This window comes from Leishmania martiniquensis, chromosome 35 (genome assembly GCF_017916325.1).
Source record: "Leishmania martiniquensis isolate LSCM1 chromosome 35, whole genome shotgun sequence".
In the NCBI taxonomy this organism is placed as follows: Eukaryota; Euglenozoa; class Kinetoplastea; order Trypanosomatida; family Trypanosomatidae; genus Leishmania; species Leishmania martiniquensis.
Window position 1 is genome coordinate 639729 of NC_090170.1, and position 15678 is coordinate 655406.

At 60.1% G+C, this 15678-nt stretch overlaps 5 protein-coding genes across 5 annotated transcripts; all 5 read right to left on the reverse strand.

The window, feature by feature from the left end:
* Window positions 1-160: 160 nt before the first annotated feature.
* Window positions 161-1354, reverse strand: LSCM1_00910 (uncharacterized protein; the record flags this gene model as incomplete). Its single annotated transcript, XM_067318537.1, has 1 exon — window positions 161-1354. The coding sequence occupies one exon, from the start codon at window positions 1352-1354 to the stop codon at window positions 161-163; it is 1194 nt and encodes a 397-aa protein (XP_067174642.1).
* A 1340-nt stretch (window positions 1355-2694) lies between these two features.
* LSCM1_00911 (uncharacterized protein) lies at window positions 2695-3993 on the reverse strand (the record flags this gene model as incomplete). Its single annotated transcript, XM_067318538.1, has 1 exon — window positions 2695-3993. The coding sequence occupies one exon, from the start codon at window positions 3991-3993 to the stop codon at window positions 2695-2697; it is 1299 nt and encodes a 432-aa protein (XP_067174643.1).
* Window positions 3994-5557: 1564 nt separating this feature from the next.
* LSCM1_00912 (uncharacterized protein) lies at window positions 5558-7294 on the reverse strand (the record flags this gene model as incomplete). Its single annotated transcript, XM_067318539.1, has 1 exon — window positions 5558-7294. One exon carries the CDS (start codon window positions 7292-7294, stop codon window positions 5558-5560), a length of 1737 nt encoding a protein of 578 aa, XP_067174644.1.
* Window positions 7295-8663: 1369 nt separating this feature from the next.
* LSCM1_00913 (uncharacterized protein) lies at window positions 8664-10961 on the reverse strand (the record flags this gene model as incomplete). The annotated part of the gene is made up of 1 exon (XM_067318540.1): window positions 8664-10961. One exon carries the CDS (start codon window positions 10959-10961, stop codon window positions 8664-8666), a length of 2298 nt encoding a protein of 765 aa, XP_067174645.1.
* A 934-nt stretch (window positions 10962-11895) lies between these two features.
* On the reverse strand, window positions 11896-14727 carry LSCM1_00914 (uncharacterized protein; the record flags this gene model as incomplete). The annotated part of the gene is made up of 1 exon (XM_067318541.1): window positions 11896-14727. The coding sequence occupies one exon, from the start codon at window positions 14725-14727 to the stop codon at window positions 11896-11898; it is 2832 nt and encodes a 943-aa protein (XP_067174646.1).
* Between the last annotated feature and the right edge of the window lie 951 nt (window positions 14728-15678).

A 15678-nucleotide genomic window follows, 5' to 3' on the forward strand; every position in this document is an offset into this window, starting at 1 on the left:
TCTCACGCGCGATCCAAGACCTATAAAACACCCTCGCATACACAGGCCGCTCGACAATGCTGGCCTTTCCGGGCCTCCCTCGCTCCATTCGTTTCGCTTTTCAGAGCCTCTTCATTTCAGGACAGTCGTGGTGGTGGAGGCGCACCCCCCCTACACATCATTAGTTGGACGTGCACGTCTCCTTCGCCTGCTCCGTCTCCATTCCCTGACTCTTGTAGGCCTCGAGAGCCTCTGGGTAAGCCACGACGTAGTATGTGGTGCCGTAGTGCATGTTACGCATTTCCTTCACCTCCAGCCGCGACTCTTGCAGGTACTGACGGATCGGCGAGTTCCACTTGCACCCGTGCGTGTTGACCTTGTGCTGCTGTTCAAAGTAGTTGAGAAACCAGTTCACCGGCGGGTATGAACTCGCGCCGTGCTCCAGCAGCAAGATCATTCCGCTCGGCTTCACGACGCGCTGCATCTGACGCAGCGCCATGACGGGGTCGCGTAGGTGGCAGAGGCCGAACATGTCCACGACACAGTCGAACTCGCCATCCTGAAAGATGTCCAAGCTCTCCGAGCGCACGCGCTTCACGTCGTACTTGGGGTAGGCAGTGTGGGGAATGCGGTACCGTATGGCCTGCAGCTGCTGCGGGTTGGAGTCCGTCAGCACGACCTCGTGCACTGCGTACGGATAGGCACCGATGTTCTGTCCGTGCCCGGCAGCTAGCTCAAGAACCCGTCCGTACGTATGCTGCAGCAGTTCCTCGCGCAGCTGGCGAACCTCGCGTGGCTGCTCCACCCACACGCGGAAGAATGTGAGCGCCGCCCCTGCCACGGCGACGGCCGCTAGAGCCCCGGCCCATACCTTCATGCGCTCTTTCAGGGGCCGCTTATCACGCTGCAGCCGGAAGTACTCGCGCTGCTGGTAGTACTCATGATACCAGAACGGCTTCACGTGCTGCGGGATGTCGTCTGTGAAGTCGTAGATGTTCTGCTTCCCTTTGGCGAGGACGGGTGGCGCTGTTGTCTCCCACTTCCACACTATCGCCTCAGGAATCTCATCGCGCCCTTCCCGGGCAAGCGCCTTGCGCGCCATCTCCATGACGACGTCGTCCGAGGGCTCGATGAAGCCCTTGTGGCGCTTCTGAATCGCGTTACTGGCGGTGGAGGCATCGTGGGGACTGCCTACGATCAGCGACTCGTTCGCTCCCTCAGCGCCGTCTCCCGGCATCTGGGGCGCGTGCTGCCCAGTGCCAGACTTGCCGCTCCTATGGCACCAGCGGGGGTAATGGGACAGCGTACTCGGGCCCGCGATCGCCAAACCAGCCGACATTGTCAGGCGAGAGCCTGCCGCGTAGCATCGCAGCATGCTTGCGCGGCTTCTGCTCTGCTCAATTCCTTTTGAATTAAACGCGTACGCTTAACGAGAAGCGGAGGCAAAGTGCGAATGCGCATGCAAGGAGACGATGGGTCGCAATGAGCGAAGCAGAGCCGCCCTCCCTCTCACTCCCTGCTGTGGCTCTCTCTCTTGCGCGTACGGGTCTTCTACTCGAATCAAGCACCGGGCGATACACGTAAACATAAACACGTTTGCGTGTATTTGCGTCCAGGTGAGTAAGCGCTTTTCGTGTGTGTGTGTAGGCGAGACACGTCCCCCTTCCCTCATGGGGCGGGCCACATGCGAGGCGGAGTGAGGGGCGCCAGAGAAACACAGAGGGAGCACCAGTAACGCTTGAGGAGGTGAGAGATGGAGGAGAACCAGTGAGAGCGGCAGCCAATGCTCGAAATCCTCACAGCAGTCGCGCTTTCTTGCGCACCTTCACAAGCTAAAATACGAGAAAAGGCACGCTCTTGACCGCAAGCACGGCTCCACGAATCGCGTTCGTCGAAGGAGGCTTGACTTCGCGCCGGCGCTCTTGGTAGGAAGATCCACGCATCGGGATTCCGTCATGATCGCCTCTGCTTTTTACATGGCAGCATCACTCCCTCGCACTCCAGCCCTCCCTCTTCTTGACTCCGTTCGCATGCAGCAGAAGGGCTAACAGGTGAGACAGGAACAACAGTAGCAGATAACAAGAGCGATCGGGCGAGACGAGGCATATGGGAAGGCGCAGGAGAGGAGGAGAAAGAGGGATGTGTGCAGCTCGCCGCTCCTTCGACAGAGGAGAGGCAAAGCCATCACCACCACAAAGCGCATTCGCTGGGCACCATTGGACGCGCACAGAGACAGAGAGGGAGGCAACGAAACCACACTTACTTACACATATATATATGTGTGTGCGTGTAATATAATATAAACGAAGAGAAAGCGAAGGTGGTGGTGGTGGTGGCTGAGAGGAAGACATGAAAAACGCTAGCCGAAATAATTGCATCAATCAACTCCTGGGGATGGGGGAAGGGAAGAGCGTCACCTTTTCCCAAGCAGCGAAGGCTCCTCAACAAGAAACAGAGGAGGATGAGGCCTCGTCGCCTGCGGTGTCCACCCTTCCCACCTTGATGAGCTGTGCACGCCTCGACGCGAACCAACACACCCTCATGAGCGCGTGACCACAAGGGTGTCGGAAGAGGATAGAGGAAAGGGCCGGAGGGCTATCACTTCTGCTAAAGCGCCGTCTGTTTCTCCTTTCCCCATCTCCTCGACTCGCTCGCAGGGGTCAATGACGAGGAGACGGAATGGCTGCGTAGTACCGACACATATTCTGATATCATTTAGCATGGCCGCGCTGTTTGAAAGCTGTACTGGGGCGGTGGAACGCGCGGCTGCTGCGGTGGTGGCGCATACTGGGGTGGCGGTGGTGGCGCGGATGAGTACTGCGGTGGTGGAAACTGCGGCGCGACAGGGGCTACTTGCTGCAGCGGTATCCCTTGCACCGGTATGCCCGGACTCCAAACTTGCTGCTGTGATTGAGGGTAGTAGCCTTGCGGTGGTGGTGGAGCGTAGGCCGGGTAGCCAGCCGGGGGCGGCAGCGCCTGTGGCGGAAGGTACGCTGGAGGTTGCCGATACTGCTGCGGCACGTACTGCATCATGGACGCATTCACTGTAACCATTCCGAAGAGAGAGAAAGGCTTGTACAAGTCGATCGGCTTCGAGCTGGTGAGCTGAGGAACCTGCGTCCGGCCCTTTTTGCGCAGCTCCTCTCGCGTCTTGAGAAGAATGCTGAGGTAGGAGAAGCCGCGCGTGTTCAGCAGCGACCACGTGAAGGCGAGAGTGGCGGCACCATTGGCATGGCCGCCACTCTGCACATCCGCGCTGGTGCCGCTATCCGTGCACCCGCTGAACATGACAACGTCGCCGCTCGAAAAGTTGCCGCGACGCACCTGCTGCATGTACTCGCGCACACCGCCCCTCCCCGCCCTTGGCGCCACGTAGCTGAAGGGCAGATCCAGCATGCTGGCGGAGTGGCAGCAGTCAAAGACACACGTCATACGCACGCCAGGGGGTAGCGGGGCGACAAGCATGAGGAAGAGATCGTCATCGAGGATGCTGCCGTTCTGCTTGTGGTCGAGTGGGATGAGGCACTGATCGTACTCCTCCTCCGAGTCCCGCGCCGCCACGGTTTGGCCGCCGTGGCCGGAGAAGTGAAAGAAGAGCACATCGCCCGGGCGCACGTCGCTAGTGAGCCAGAGCATGTGCTTTATGATGTTCTCGCGGGTCGGCATGCCAGTGAAGCCGGGGAAAAACGGGTCGTCGACGAGGATGCAGCATTCGCTGATGGGGAAAGTGATTCGTTGCAGCGTGCCGAGCATCGAGTAAACATCGTTAACGCAGCCACGCAACTCGTGGCTTGTACCTCTGTAGTTGATGCCGATGAGAAGAGCGCGAACACGGCCGCCCGTGTACGGCACCGGGGCACGGTAGGGAATTATGGGCCGCACAGTGTGAATCAGCCGCCTGCCGGCATTGATGTCGACCCTGGGAGGACGCTCCACTGAGAGAAGACCGTTCGCAAGGATCGGGACCAGGCCAGAGATGGCCTCTAATGCCCACATTCCAAGGAAGCTCGGCATTTTCTGGGTAAGCCTCTTGCGCGTCTCACAGTAGCGCAGCACGTGGGAGGCAGGCGAGAGAGAATGGCAGGGGAGCAGCGGCTGTAAGACACCTGTCCCAGTCGCGCCAGTGAGACGCTAAAGGGAGTGAGACGATGAAGTGTTGCGGGGTGGTGAGGAGGGGTCGCGCGGTGACAAGAAGTGGAGCCACGGGTGGGAGGGGGAGGGAAAGGGGATGGAGAGATGGAGTAGAAATCGGGGAAAGAGGGCGACATACGTGTCCTCTCTCTACAGCGCGCCTCCCCTCTCTCTCCGGCGTCGTTCCGCCCCAGGCCGCAATCGAAACCTCCACCTTTTCCCATGCTCGTCCTCACATCGCCAGTGCCTTGCCCATCCTTTCAGCATAGGATGAAAAGGAGGGGGACGGGAGAGAGGGAAGGAGGGGCGTTCACGACGGACAGCTGAGGAGGCACGAGATCGACCACAAGGAGGCGACCGCGACGAATTCCATCGAGAGAGAGAGAGGACGACATCCATCGGATCCGTCCTGCGTAACGCTCGCAGCGATTCAAACGGTTCGCTTCCGCACCTTTTCGTTCCCCCATTGTCTTCACCACCTTTGCTCGACTCATGACAGATGTGCGTGTGCGTGGAGTGAGGGTTGAAGGGGGCGGGGTAGGGGCGACGCCTCAGTGCGCGGCATCTCAGGGGTGCAGTGCACCGCTCTGTGCGAGGAAGTCCAGCAGCCCTCCCTCCCCTTGCCGATGCCGAGCCGCTCTGTGCTGGTGACAGGGGCGAAGCACACCCGCGGCGTAGGGGAGGTCACGGCAGTGCATCGCCCCCGATGCCGCTGGCCAGGCCGTGGGTGGCGCTGCGTCAGAGTGAGCTGCGAGGCGTGGGGTGGGCAGAGCGCGAGGCAAGGGGGCCGCTCTTGGGTGAGCCAAGCCTTCGCGTCACGATGAAAGAGAAGAAAACGATAGCGAGTTTTCTTTTCTTGTTGCTATCGGTGGTTGTGCTAGCAATGACACGCAGAGAGCTCAGCTCATCCGTGAAGCAAGAGGAGAAAACTATGACGTAGTAGGAGTCGGGTGGAGAGCACGGCCGTCGCTGCACTGACAGGGTGCGAGAGACAAACGCAGATGCGTCCGCCACAGCAGCCATGAAAAAGAAAGGCGTGGGGTATCAACGAGCAGCTATTACCATCACGCACAACATGATCGACAGGAGAGCGGTGACCTTCTCGATATCCTCACCACTGTTAATATTGGCGACAACGTTCAACAGGTCTTCCCTTTCTTCAGAGGCACAGCCTCACCTCGACAAGGAGCAGAGGTACGCTGTGCTCGTGAGCAGCTGCCGCACTGGGCGGATAGGCGAGTCGCACGTACAGTTCTCGATGCAGGTGAGCCTTTTTCGCATTCGTCCTCCTTCTTTTTTGTTTGCGGAATGCTCTTCGCCCCTCCCGCACCCCCTTCTCTCCATCATCACCGCCGTAGGCCCCTCCCCCCTTCCCTGCAGGAGGAGGCCGAGGAGGCAACCACCAGTGACAGGGAGCCCAAAGGCGTGCACAGCTGCGGCCCCCCGACTAGAACGTCCACACGTGGCCAGCAGGGGTCAGCTTATTCCGTAGAAGAAAACTCTCGGTGACGTAGCGACTGGCCGAGAGGAAAGGGTTCACGAGAATGTCCGTAGCGCGGCCGGCGATCTCCATGTCCACCAGCTCCGTGAAGCCTGGTGTGGTCACCTCGGCTTCCCTGTTGGTGTACGCCGGGAGCAGCAGCGGCATCAGCTGCGTCGAGTCGTTCACGGCCAGGAGCGACTCCAGGGTGCTGCGCTGCTCTTCAGGCATGGAGAGGTAGACATGATCGAAGGAGTACGGCGCCTGGTCGCGCACCTTTTGTATGTACTCTATCACCATCTCGAGCGGGGGCAAGCACTGCAGATGGCGGTCCTTCGAGATGTGCTGCTGCAGTCCCTTGTCGTCGGGGTAGTTTGCCTTGAGGTACTGGTAGTGCAGCCCATAGTTTCGATCGACGAGGCGCTCGCACTGGAGTCGATCGTGGCTGAGGCTCTGATAAAGTACGACAGCCAGAATTTTACTCGTATGCCTTTCGCGTGCTTCGTAGTAGCGGAAGGCAGCCTCCCGCACCGATGGATTGGGCTGAAGGAGGGAGCGTGCCGCCCAGAAGTCGTGGGTGCCGTAGTGCGACTTGACGCTGTCTCGGAGGCAAGCGAGGCGGTAATCCTCTGTCCACGCAGCGGAGTTGCAGTCGATACAGAACAGAAGGAGCGGGCTCACGAAGAGCTCGTGCAGATAGGTCACGTCTTTCCATCTTTCCGGCAGCTGTGGTTCCTTCAAGGACGTGGTGTCTGAGAAATACTTGAACGCTGACTGAAAGGTGAAGTGAGGGTTGCGGTGGCGGTAGGCGCAGAGGCCGTAGTCGGTGAGCCGCTCAAAAGCGGTGGCGATGCGAACGGGGCGCAGCGACACAGCGCCTCTGTCTATGCCGCGCAACGGCTTGTTGTATACGCTGCGGTTGAAGAAGACGGGCGCTTGTGATACGGCCAAGGCGTCTCCCTCCTCGGCCAGGGTTGGCTGAAACACGATGTGCGTCAGGTTCGCTGATGGCCCTTGAAACGTATTGTTGGCCATGGTCCTTTGCGCTTCCTCGTCCCGCTCGACAAATTCCTTCCTGATCGCTTCGTCTGCCGTGGAGTTACCCCATCGCTCGATCAGCTCCTTGTCGGAGAGCTCCACGCAGCCGGGTGTGCGGTAGCACCGACTGGCGTAGAAGAGCCGTAGCCGCTGCAGCCCTTGATTCAGCATGACAATGGGCATTCCCTCGCCACGCGTGATGCGCTCAATGGACACCTGCAGCGCGTCGATATCGCGCTTCAGCTCCTCCACTTCCATCCGCACGAACGTATCGTTCTCGTTCTGCTCTTCCACCTGCCGACGAATCTGCTCCTGTGCGGCGAAGCAGTTTTCTCGCTTCATCTCGATAGCCTTGTAGGCGTCCTCCACAAGCTGCTGATCGGCCTCCAGCACCGCCACCGCCTGCCTGATCTCACGGACGCGTTCGTTGTTCAAGCGTTCGCTGCTGATGAGCTCCTGCGTTTTACTCTTGCACGTCGGCAGCAACCTTTTCAGCCCTGTTTCAAGCGCGCGAAGCCCCTCCAGGCGCGGCTGAAACCCTTGCTCGGTGTTGTGGACACCCATGCGGTAGCCCAAGGCAAGACACATCACCATCAAGACAGTTGCAGACGCGAGCCCGAGAGGGTGCAGCCTCAGCCGTGAGGTGTAGCGAGACTTTGATCGCATGGTGTGCCTTTGTGCTGCTGATCAGGCTCGGTAGCAGTCGCTTCTGTTTCTGATGGCACCCGCGCAGAAAAAAAAGCGATACAAATATGTATGCGTATATCGATATTCGGCGATAGAGCGACAGAGAGAGAGAGGAGGCGTAGAGCAGCAGCAACAACAGAAAAGAAGCGAAAGCAAAGCCGAGTATGGCGAAGGAGAGATGGGGATAATACGAAGGCCGATAGGTGGCAGGGAGGAGCTGTGTGCGCGCCGGCATGAACCTGCGCACGGCCGATGTGTTGCCACTCGCAACCGCGATTGAGAAATCTCCCTGTGTGTGTGTGTGCCAGTGGGAGGGGGGGAAGAAGCGAGAAGTCTGTGCGGAAACGGATAGGCGCACAGAAGCGTCGATCTCCAGCACGGTGAGTAGAGAAGGAAAGGCGCTTGAGGTGAAGCCACCGGTGAGGGAGGCTCGGGTGGCGCGGCGTTGGAGAGCGCCGTTGTGTGTGACGCGTAACGCGGCAATACGCTCGTTGAGGCACGTATTGTTCGGCTCCTTTTCTTCAATGTGCGCATGCGCACACGTATGCGGTGGCGAGGAAGGGGGCAGGGGAGGGTTGCCGGTGGTGACAACGAAAGGTGGAGAGGGGAGAGAGAGACGCAAGAGAATAGGCGTGGGGTGTGGGTCATATTAGCGGATCGGTGCAAGGCAAGCGAAGGAGAGAAGAGGGAAAGCATGCGCCACTGTGGGACTGCGCACCAGGACCCATTTCATTCGGTATATACACACACATATATATATGTGTGTGCGCTTGTGTGTTTCTGCTCGTCTTAGCTGCGTGACAACCGACAAAAAAGGCACGAGGACCTGATCCTGGGCGACAGAGGGGCGCCTGCATTTAAGTCCGTCCCGCCCCACCGCTCACTCCCCATTGCCGCTGCCCGAACCGCGGTGACGCGGAGGGGGTGTGGTAAAGGGAGTGCCGCTCCTAACGTGCGCATACGCCAGTTCGCGTCGGCGTGGATGGGAAAGAAAAAAGCGAAGGCAGACTTGATCGTGACGCACTGCGTGCCGTCTGCAAACCTAATGTAAAGTTGTAACACACCTCTGCACCATTTCTGTCCGCCTTTCTGCTCACTTCTCAGCTTCCTGTCACAAAAACGCCGCCGCACAGTCATCGCCACCACAAGTATGGCTCGCCTTCTATTCTGGCCGGATAGCACACCCCCTCACATGTAAAGGTCGGCATTAAAAAAAAAATTCTTATCTTCGCGTTGCGCCTTATCCCTTTTCTGTGTTTGAGTGGCGCAATGGCGCGAGCGCGACGAACGCGCGTGGCGGCCTTCTCCATCCTTCACTCCCGCACTCCGCCCTTCCTCAGTTCGTTGTTCAAATACACGTCTGATGCACGTGCGCCAGCTGCTCAGCCAAGCCACGGCTGCGCTCTGTGAGGCTCGGGTCGTGGTGAGCATTGTGGATGCTTGCCAGCTCGTATGACTCGATCAGCAGAGGCAGCATACAGCTCGGGACGTGAGCGGAGCCGGTAGACTCTCCCGTCTTTGGGTCGCGCATGAGCTGGCGCAGTGAGAGCAGCAGCGAAGCGCCGTGCTCGACGAGGGTGAAGATCGTGGACGGGTGTAACATCGCGTCACACTCGTCGACAGCTTTCAAAGCCGCCTCGATGGTCTGTAGACAGGCCGCCACAGCCTCGAGGGTGACGTCGCGTTTTCGAGACGACGAGAGCGACGCATTCGCTGCCGTCGCGGCTTCCCGGTATGCCGAGAGCGCCGCGGCAGCGCAGAGGTAGCGGCCCAGTTCCATGCTTGCGCATGTGTCAATCGCAATGAATCCGTTGTGGACAGCGGAGCCCACCATGTAGAGCCGCGCATTCTGCAAGGCGTCTTTGCCTTTTAGCTGCCGGCGCATCTCGGACTCGACCACCTCCGTCAGGCGCGTTTGCACGGCCAGCCACACTGCGTGCGCCACGCTGCCGTTACACAGCTGGGCCTTGATGATGTGCTGGTGCGCATCCTGGTAGGACCCGGTGTAGTAGTACTCCATGGCGGACCACCACTTCGCCACGGTCGCGTGCTCCGGCAGCGCGACCTCCAGCTTCGCGCGCACCGCTTGCTGGTGGTCGCTGCTCGTGCACCACGTGCAATGAAAGAAAGCGCGTAGGCGACGGAGCACATGCACATCGACCGCAGCCACCGGCGCGATGGCGAGCACGATTTCGCTGAGGAATGATGGATCGTTGAGGGGAGAGTAACAGGCGTAGAGGCCGGCAATGCGCCACGTGCGCGGGTGCAGTGCGAACAGCCGCGCGTAGGCGGTGATGAGCTCATTTCGGCAGAACGTCAAGTGAATGTCTGCTGCCGATGTGGCGACGACCGCCGGCGCACACGAGTCCGCGATATGGGCCGTCATGCACGCCAACATGAAGCGCCGCGTCGCTGCTGAGCTTGGGGGCTTTTCGGCGGCTGTGATGGCGTTAAGACTCACCGTATCGCTACCCTCATCCGTGTCGTCGTCGTCGCCGCGCTCGTGCGGATCTTCCTTGCCGATGGGAGGGGGGCACGCTGACGCCTCGAGAAACGCCTCCGTTGCAATCATTGCGACTTCGTGCATCGCCGCGACCATATCCGAGGCGGTGCCCACACCGAGGATCGCGAGGACACACTCATCGTACCACTGACGACCCTCCGCGTTCGCCCAGGCATCTGCATACGTACCAAAAAGAGAAGACACCCGCTCGAGGTCAGCATAGGGCTCCATGATGGCGCATACCGCCACCAGAAAATCCGTGGCGGTGCGGTGCGAGTCGCGACAACGATCGCACATCCGCTTCGCATCCTTCGTAATAAGGAGGAGGATGTCAAGGGAGGCGGCGCAGAGGTCTTCCACAAGCCTTTCGATTACTGTAGCACCGCCAACACTGCTGCCTCTGTCGTCGCTGCCACTCTGATCTCCTCGGGACCCATTCAACAGAATGATGCGCGAGTCTTTCAGCTCGTCGTTCGCAGCCTCCACCCATTGCTGGTGGCTCGCCGGGTCGTGAAACGAAACAGCGAGTAGCCGCCTCACGTTGGCCAGGGCCGTTTCCACCTCAGCGGTCAGAAGCTCTGACCCACCGCGGCGCAGGTACAGCAGCAGCGCGTCCATGAGCGACGCGGCAGTGTGAAAGTGCCCCGTGAGAAACGCCCCTTCCATGCGGCCCAGCACGTTCGACCCGAGCTCCTCGACAATGTCACTTGGACTGTCGCGCGGGTCTTCGCACCGCAGCTGCTGAATCACCTCTTCCGCGTCTGCGAGCTCATCATCGAACCAGTTATGCCACTCGACAATGGCGGCACTCGCGTTCACGCAATCAGCTGCGCCTTGCTCCACCACGCTGAGCACTGTGGAGACGAGGCCCCAGAGTTCGTTGACTTCGGTGTCTGCGAGCTCTCTCACAGTGGCGCGGTACAGCTCAGACCAGGCACTGGGCAGTAGGTGGCGACTATCCGACTTCTCCTTCGGCACGAGCGCCTTTGTCTGCATAACAAGCGACACTACACCCACATCCAAACTGCTGCTCGCCTCTTGTGCATACCGGGAGGCCTGCAGATGGAAAAAAAGTCGGCTGACCGCGCGCACGGCACGTACCAGCGCGTCGGACAGGGGAACGTCGTGTGAGAAGCGCTGCATGGCGAGTTCGGCGGTGCTTTTCCAAGCGTGACCGTCTTCGCCTTTTACTTCGCCTCGTATGAATGCGCGTGTGCATGCGGTGCCCGCCAACGCCCGCACTTCAATACAGCTGAGGCAGCGACACACGAGAGAGGAACAAGTTCCCCCCCGGCCAAACTACAGTGGCACCGTGGCGCAACGGAGCGGACCGATACTAGCGAAGTGATGTCACCAGATTAAGGGGAGGTGCTGTGTGTGCGTGTGTGTGTATGTGTTAGTGGTGAGGAAAGGTGGAACGAAGTAGGAAGAGAAAGATTGGCGGGGGAAGGGAGTGGGAGAGGGCTGCCTGTTGGGCATCGCATAGACTTTTCGAGAGACCGTTGCGCGGGAGTGCGGGATGCGGCGATCTGCGGTTCCTCGTGGGTTGCACTTGAGAGAGGTGTGGGGGTGGGGAAGCCGCAGAAGGGTGTGGCTCGTGACGTGCCGACGTGCCCTACAGAACAACGGGAGGACACAATCGCGCACCTTTGCGTCTGTGTATGGCTTGCAGTTGAAACTGCAGCTGCTTGTGATGCGCGAGCACAGAGTGGCGCCCACTCCACCTTCCCCACGAATGCGGTTGCTTGTGCCACTCTCCTTTCTCTGCGTGAGTGCCGGCGTGAGCGAAAGGGCTGTGGCCCACACACCAAACGCCCGCGCACGCATAAATCACAAACATAACACCATCGCCAGCCGTGCCAGACCTTTCCCTCGCTGAGCTGCTGCCAGAGAGGGCGGACGTGAAGGACGGAGAACTACCGAGCACGCGCGTTGTGCCCCCCCGATACACACAGCGGGCACATGTGCTCGGCACAGCAGGCATATGCGGGGTCTTCCTCGTCTCCCTTTGTAGTGCCGATGACCGCGCCATCCTACGTTTGCCTCCGAGCAGCGCACGCGTGGCTAGGGTATGCCATTAAGTGGTATCGGAGAGGCCGACCTGCATTGTCACCGGCACGTCCCGCTTCTGCGCCTCCTCGTCTTCTGCAGCAGTCTCCACTGCCCTCGACTTGGCCTCGCTGCTCTCAGCGGAGGTCGTCGTGCTCACACACGCGGGCATTGGGCTGGCCTGAAGGCCGTCAGTGATGGCTGTCGCTACCTGCTTTGCCAGCGCTGCACGCTGCGGCCAGGCCCACAGCAGCAGCGTAAGGCCACCGATCAGCCCCACAGCTATAAACAGGTCCTTCAGCACATGGTAGAGGAAGTCACCGACCGTGTCTTGCAGCACCGTTGTCACTGCCATGCGGCCGACGAAGTACACCGCGACGTCTCGCAGAGGCGGTACATCGCGCGAGAAGAAGGCGAGGAAGTACTGACACGACAGCCAAGGGAGCACGTAGTGGAGAGAGAGGGCGTAGAGCTTGCTGGCGAAGGGCAACACTGAGAGGCCAATCAAGACTATAGCGGCAACCACATGCAGCAGTAAATACCACATGCATGCAAAAAGATGGGCACGCACCAGCATCCAGAAGCCGCTGAAGCGCTTCACAAAAGAGCCTGGCGACAGCCACGCGGCCGTACTCGCCGGCAGGTAGCGAGTAAGCAAGCTGCGGGCTGGGGTTCCCTGTGGTTGCTCCACCATGACCGACTTCTTCAGCTCGTTACGTATTGCGATCCCCAGCAGCGCCGTCTGCAGCAGCACAACAGCCATGTGAGTAGAGAACGAAGTTTTGTTGTAGCGCCGCACTAAGCTGATCGCCCAGCCACCGACCACGACGGTGTACTTGACGCACACATAGACCGCCATCTCGCACTTGGCTGCGAGAAAGGCGATCATCAGATGCAGCAGGGACCACTCGTAGCGCCAAACATACTTTTCCAGCGCCCACATGGAGGCGCACAGGCGTTCAAGGTAGGCTAAGATGCGCAGCTGGGGGATGCCGCGCCGCAGATAGCACAGCAGAATGACGGCGCTCGGCGCCAGAGTCGCCACACATTGCGCGGCGATGATCAGCACCCGGGCAGTCGGCTGCAGAGCCGCGTAAAATACAAAGTAAAAGACCTGCTGCAGCGCCGCAACGGCCCAGAGCGTGACGCGGTACTCTGCTCTCCACGCCCAAGCATACATGGACCACAGACCCGGCACCAGGTCGAGAGCATCCAAGATGGTCGACGCGACAGCAACGATAGACGTACGCGCTTGCGCCCCGGCGCGGAAGGCTGAGTGTGTCGCGTGTGTGCGAGCAAAGGCGGTGCACTGCGACAACGGGGCCCCCACAGCGCGCAGTAGGGCCTCCCGCACACTGCCGCCGCTGCCTTCGCCGGTGCCGATTAGCCCCTCTGGTCTCGCGGACAAGCCGCACAGCGCTCCTTCGGCGAAGACAGCGGCCTGCACCGCCCCACGCTTCACGTACGGCGCCATCATTGCCAGCCAAACCCCGCACTGCCGCCCCAGCGTCGACGCCATTTTGCAGCTCATTTGGGCTAATTTCACCGACGTCGCTGCAGCCGGGGCAGCGACGTGACTCGAGAAGAACGCAAGTGTCTCCTGCGCGCGGTGTGCGTAGCCGGGAAGCTGCCAGCCAAGCCACACGAGGAGCGGTGCCTTCGAGACAAACAACGGCGGCAGCTTCGCTATGTCCAACTCGTCGGCACACTCGATCAGCAACGAGGATACTGTAACGCCCAGATCTCTTTGTAGCTGAGCCTGCACATCCACGCACCGCTGCTCCGCGTGCGTGCCTACATGGAGCGACCTCCAAGCATAGGGTGAGCTGCGCGAAGAGCTCTGTGCTCGCACCTCCTCTGCGGACGCTGGCGGGGCTGACGACCGTGAGTGGTCAACGGCCCAGTGAATGGTGACGTTGCGCAGTACCGTACCACCCCGCAAGAGCAGACAAAGCGAGTTCTCCAGCCAAGGCGCATCTGCCGCCGGCTGGGGCATCGGGTGGACGCCTTTCTCTGGAATGAGGCAGTACACGTGGGTGTGCCGAATGGCCGCATGGCGGCCGACCAGTTGGATGCGGTCACTTCTCGCGATGGTGGGCGCCGTCGTATTGATGCCACGCGCGTAGTGCGATATCTGGGTGCTATCGCCAGTGGCTACGATGCGGTACGTGGGTAAAGGAAGTTCTGCACCGGGTGTTCGGCGATCGCGTCCTGAGCGCTTCGTTGCGCTTTCGTGACTACCACTGGCTCCCCACAGGCCTTGACTCCACGACAGAGGCAGACCGAGGGACGCTGCCGACCCCGTCGAGAGGGCAAGAGGCGACGCGCTCCCCTCGATTTTCACCCTATCGTAGTAAGAGTAGATGCACAGAGTCGGAAGCGATGGCTGTGACGAGAGCAACTCATCCGCAGCACGCGGAAGCGGCGACAGCGGAGGGATCAGCACTCGCTGGCCCTGCGCTAGTGTGAACCACTCTCGTGTGCTCAGATCCACCTCCTGCACGAGTGCCGGGCCGACCACGTGCATCATAGCGAGGGAGTACAGCACAAAGCTGCCCACGCCGATCCAGCGGAAGCTCCTCCGCGACCAGCAACACGCACCGCTGGTGGCGGTGGCGAGTAGCACCAACCATGTCAGGAGGGCACTGGCATCGCCAAAGAGAAGAATGGCTGCGAACAGGGCCACCGTGCACACGCCGTGCTCCAGCAAGGGCGAAAACTGCCCATCCCTCGCTAGGCAGAGGACGAGGACGCCGAGGGCGTAGAGGAGGGCGCGAGCCGCTGCAAGGACGGCCACCACGCTGCAGAGAAGGGAAGCACAGACATAAACTGTCGCCTCATCGCAGCGGATCAAAGGCATCCTTGTTCGCCAGCGTGCTCACGGTAATGACCGCAAATCAGTGTCGGGGCGAAATATCTGAGGCGAATAGGTAGAGCAACAACAACGGCCGTTCAGTCCACACAAGACGGCGCTGGAGGAATACGATCCGACCAGAGGAGGAGGAGGGCTATGCGTGCGTGCGTGTGTTGGAGGTGGAGAAGGGAGAGAGAGAAGGGAGTGGACAGCAGCAGCAGAAGCCAATCAGGCATGCGCAGAGCGGAGCCGAAGCGAGACAAGAAAGAGGAGCCAATGGAAGTACGAGACGATCAGAGACACTCATAAACACACACACAAAGGACACAAGCAGGCAAACCTGCAAGAAAGCGTGCGCTCGCACGAACACAGGCGCCAGCGGCCACCAACGACGACTCCACGCGGAGAACAATGGGAAGAAGAAAGCTTGGATATCTAATGTCTCCAGCGCCACAGCAACGAAAGACGCCGTGTTTGTGTGCGCGCACCGGTGAGGTGCAGGGGTGAGACGACGGTGCGACAATGCCCACGAATGTGCGATCACTGGTACAAGCACACCAAGCCGGCAGCCATCAGAAGCTCAGTGTAACGGTCGGAAAGGAGAGAGCGTCTAAAGACTGAGAGAAGGACAGGGAGAGAGAGGTGCGAGCGCAGATCAAAGGCACTTTGGCAGACAAGCACCAGCAGCGCAAGCACACTGGCGTGAGCCACCGGCGTATACGTGAGGGGGGGCAGAGAGGGTGGGTTGAGGAGATTCTAAAAAAAAACAGGCACTTAAGAGCGCAACGCTAACGGAATAAAAAAACCACACATACACACACGCACACGCACAAGCGAAGGAGCGACACGCGAAGACGCCCTCTTATCCTCTCTCGGTGTCCTCTTTCGTCGTTTCTGCTTCACGCACCGGGGAGAGAGATGTGTGTGCGCCTGGTAGCTGTTCCGTGCGCCGTGTGC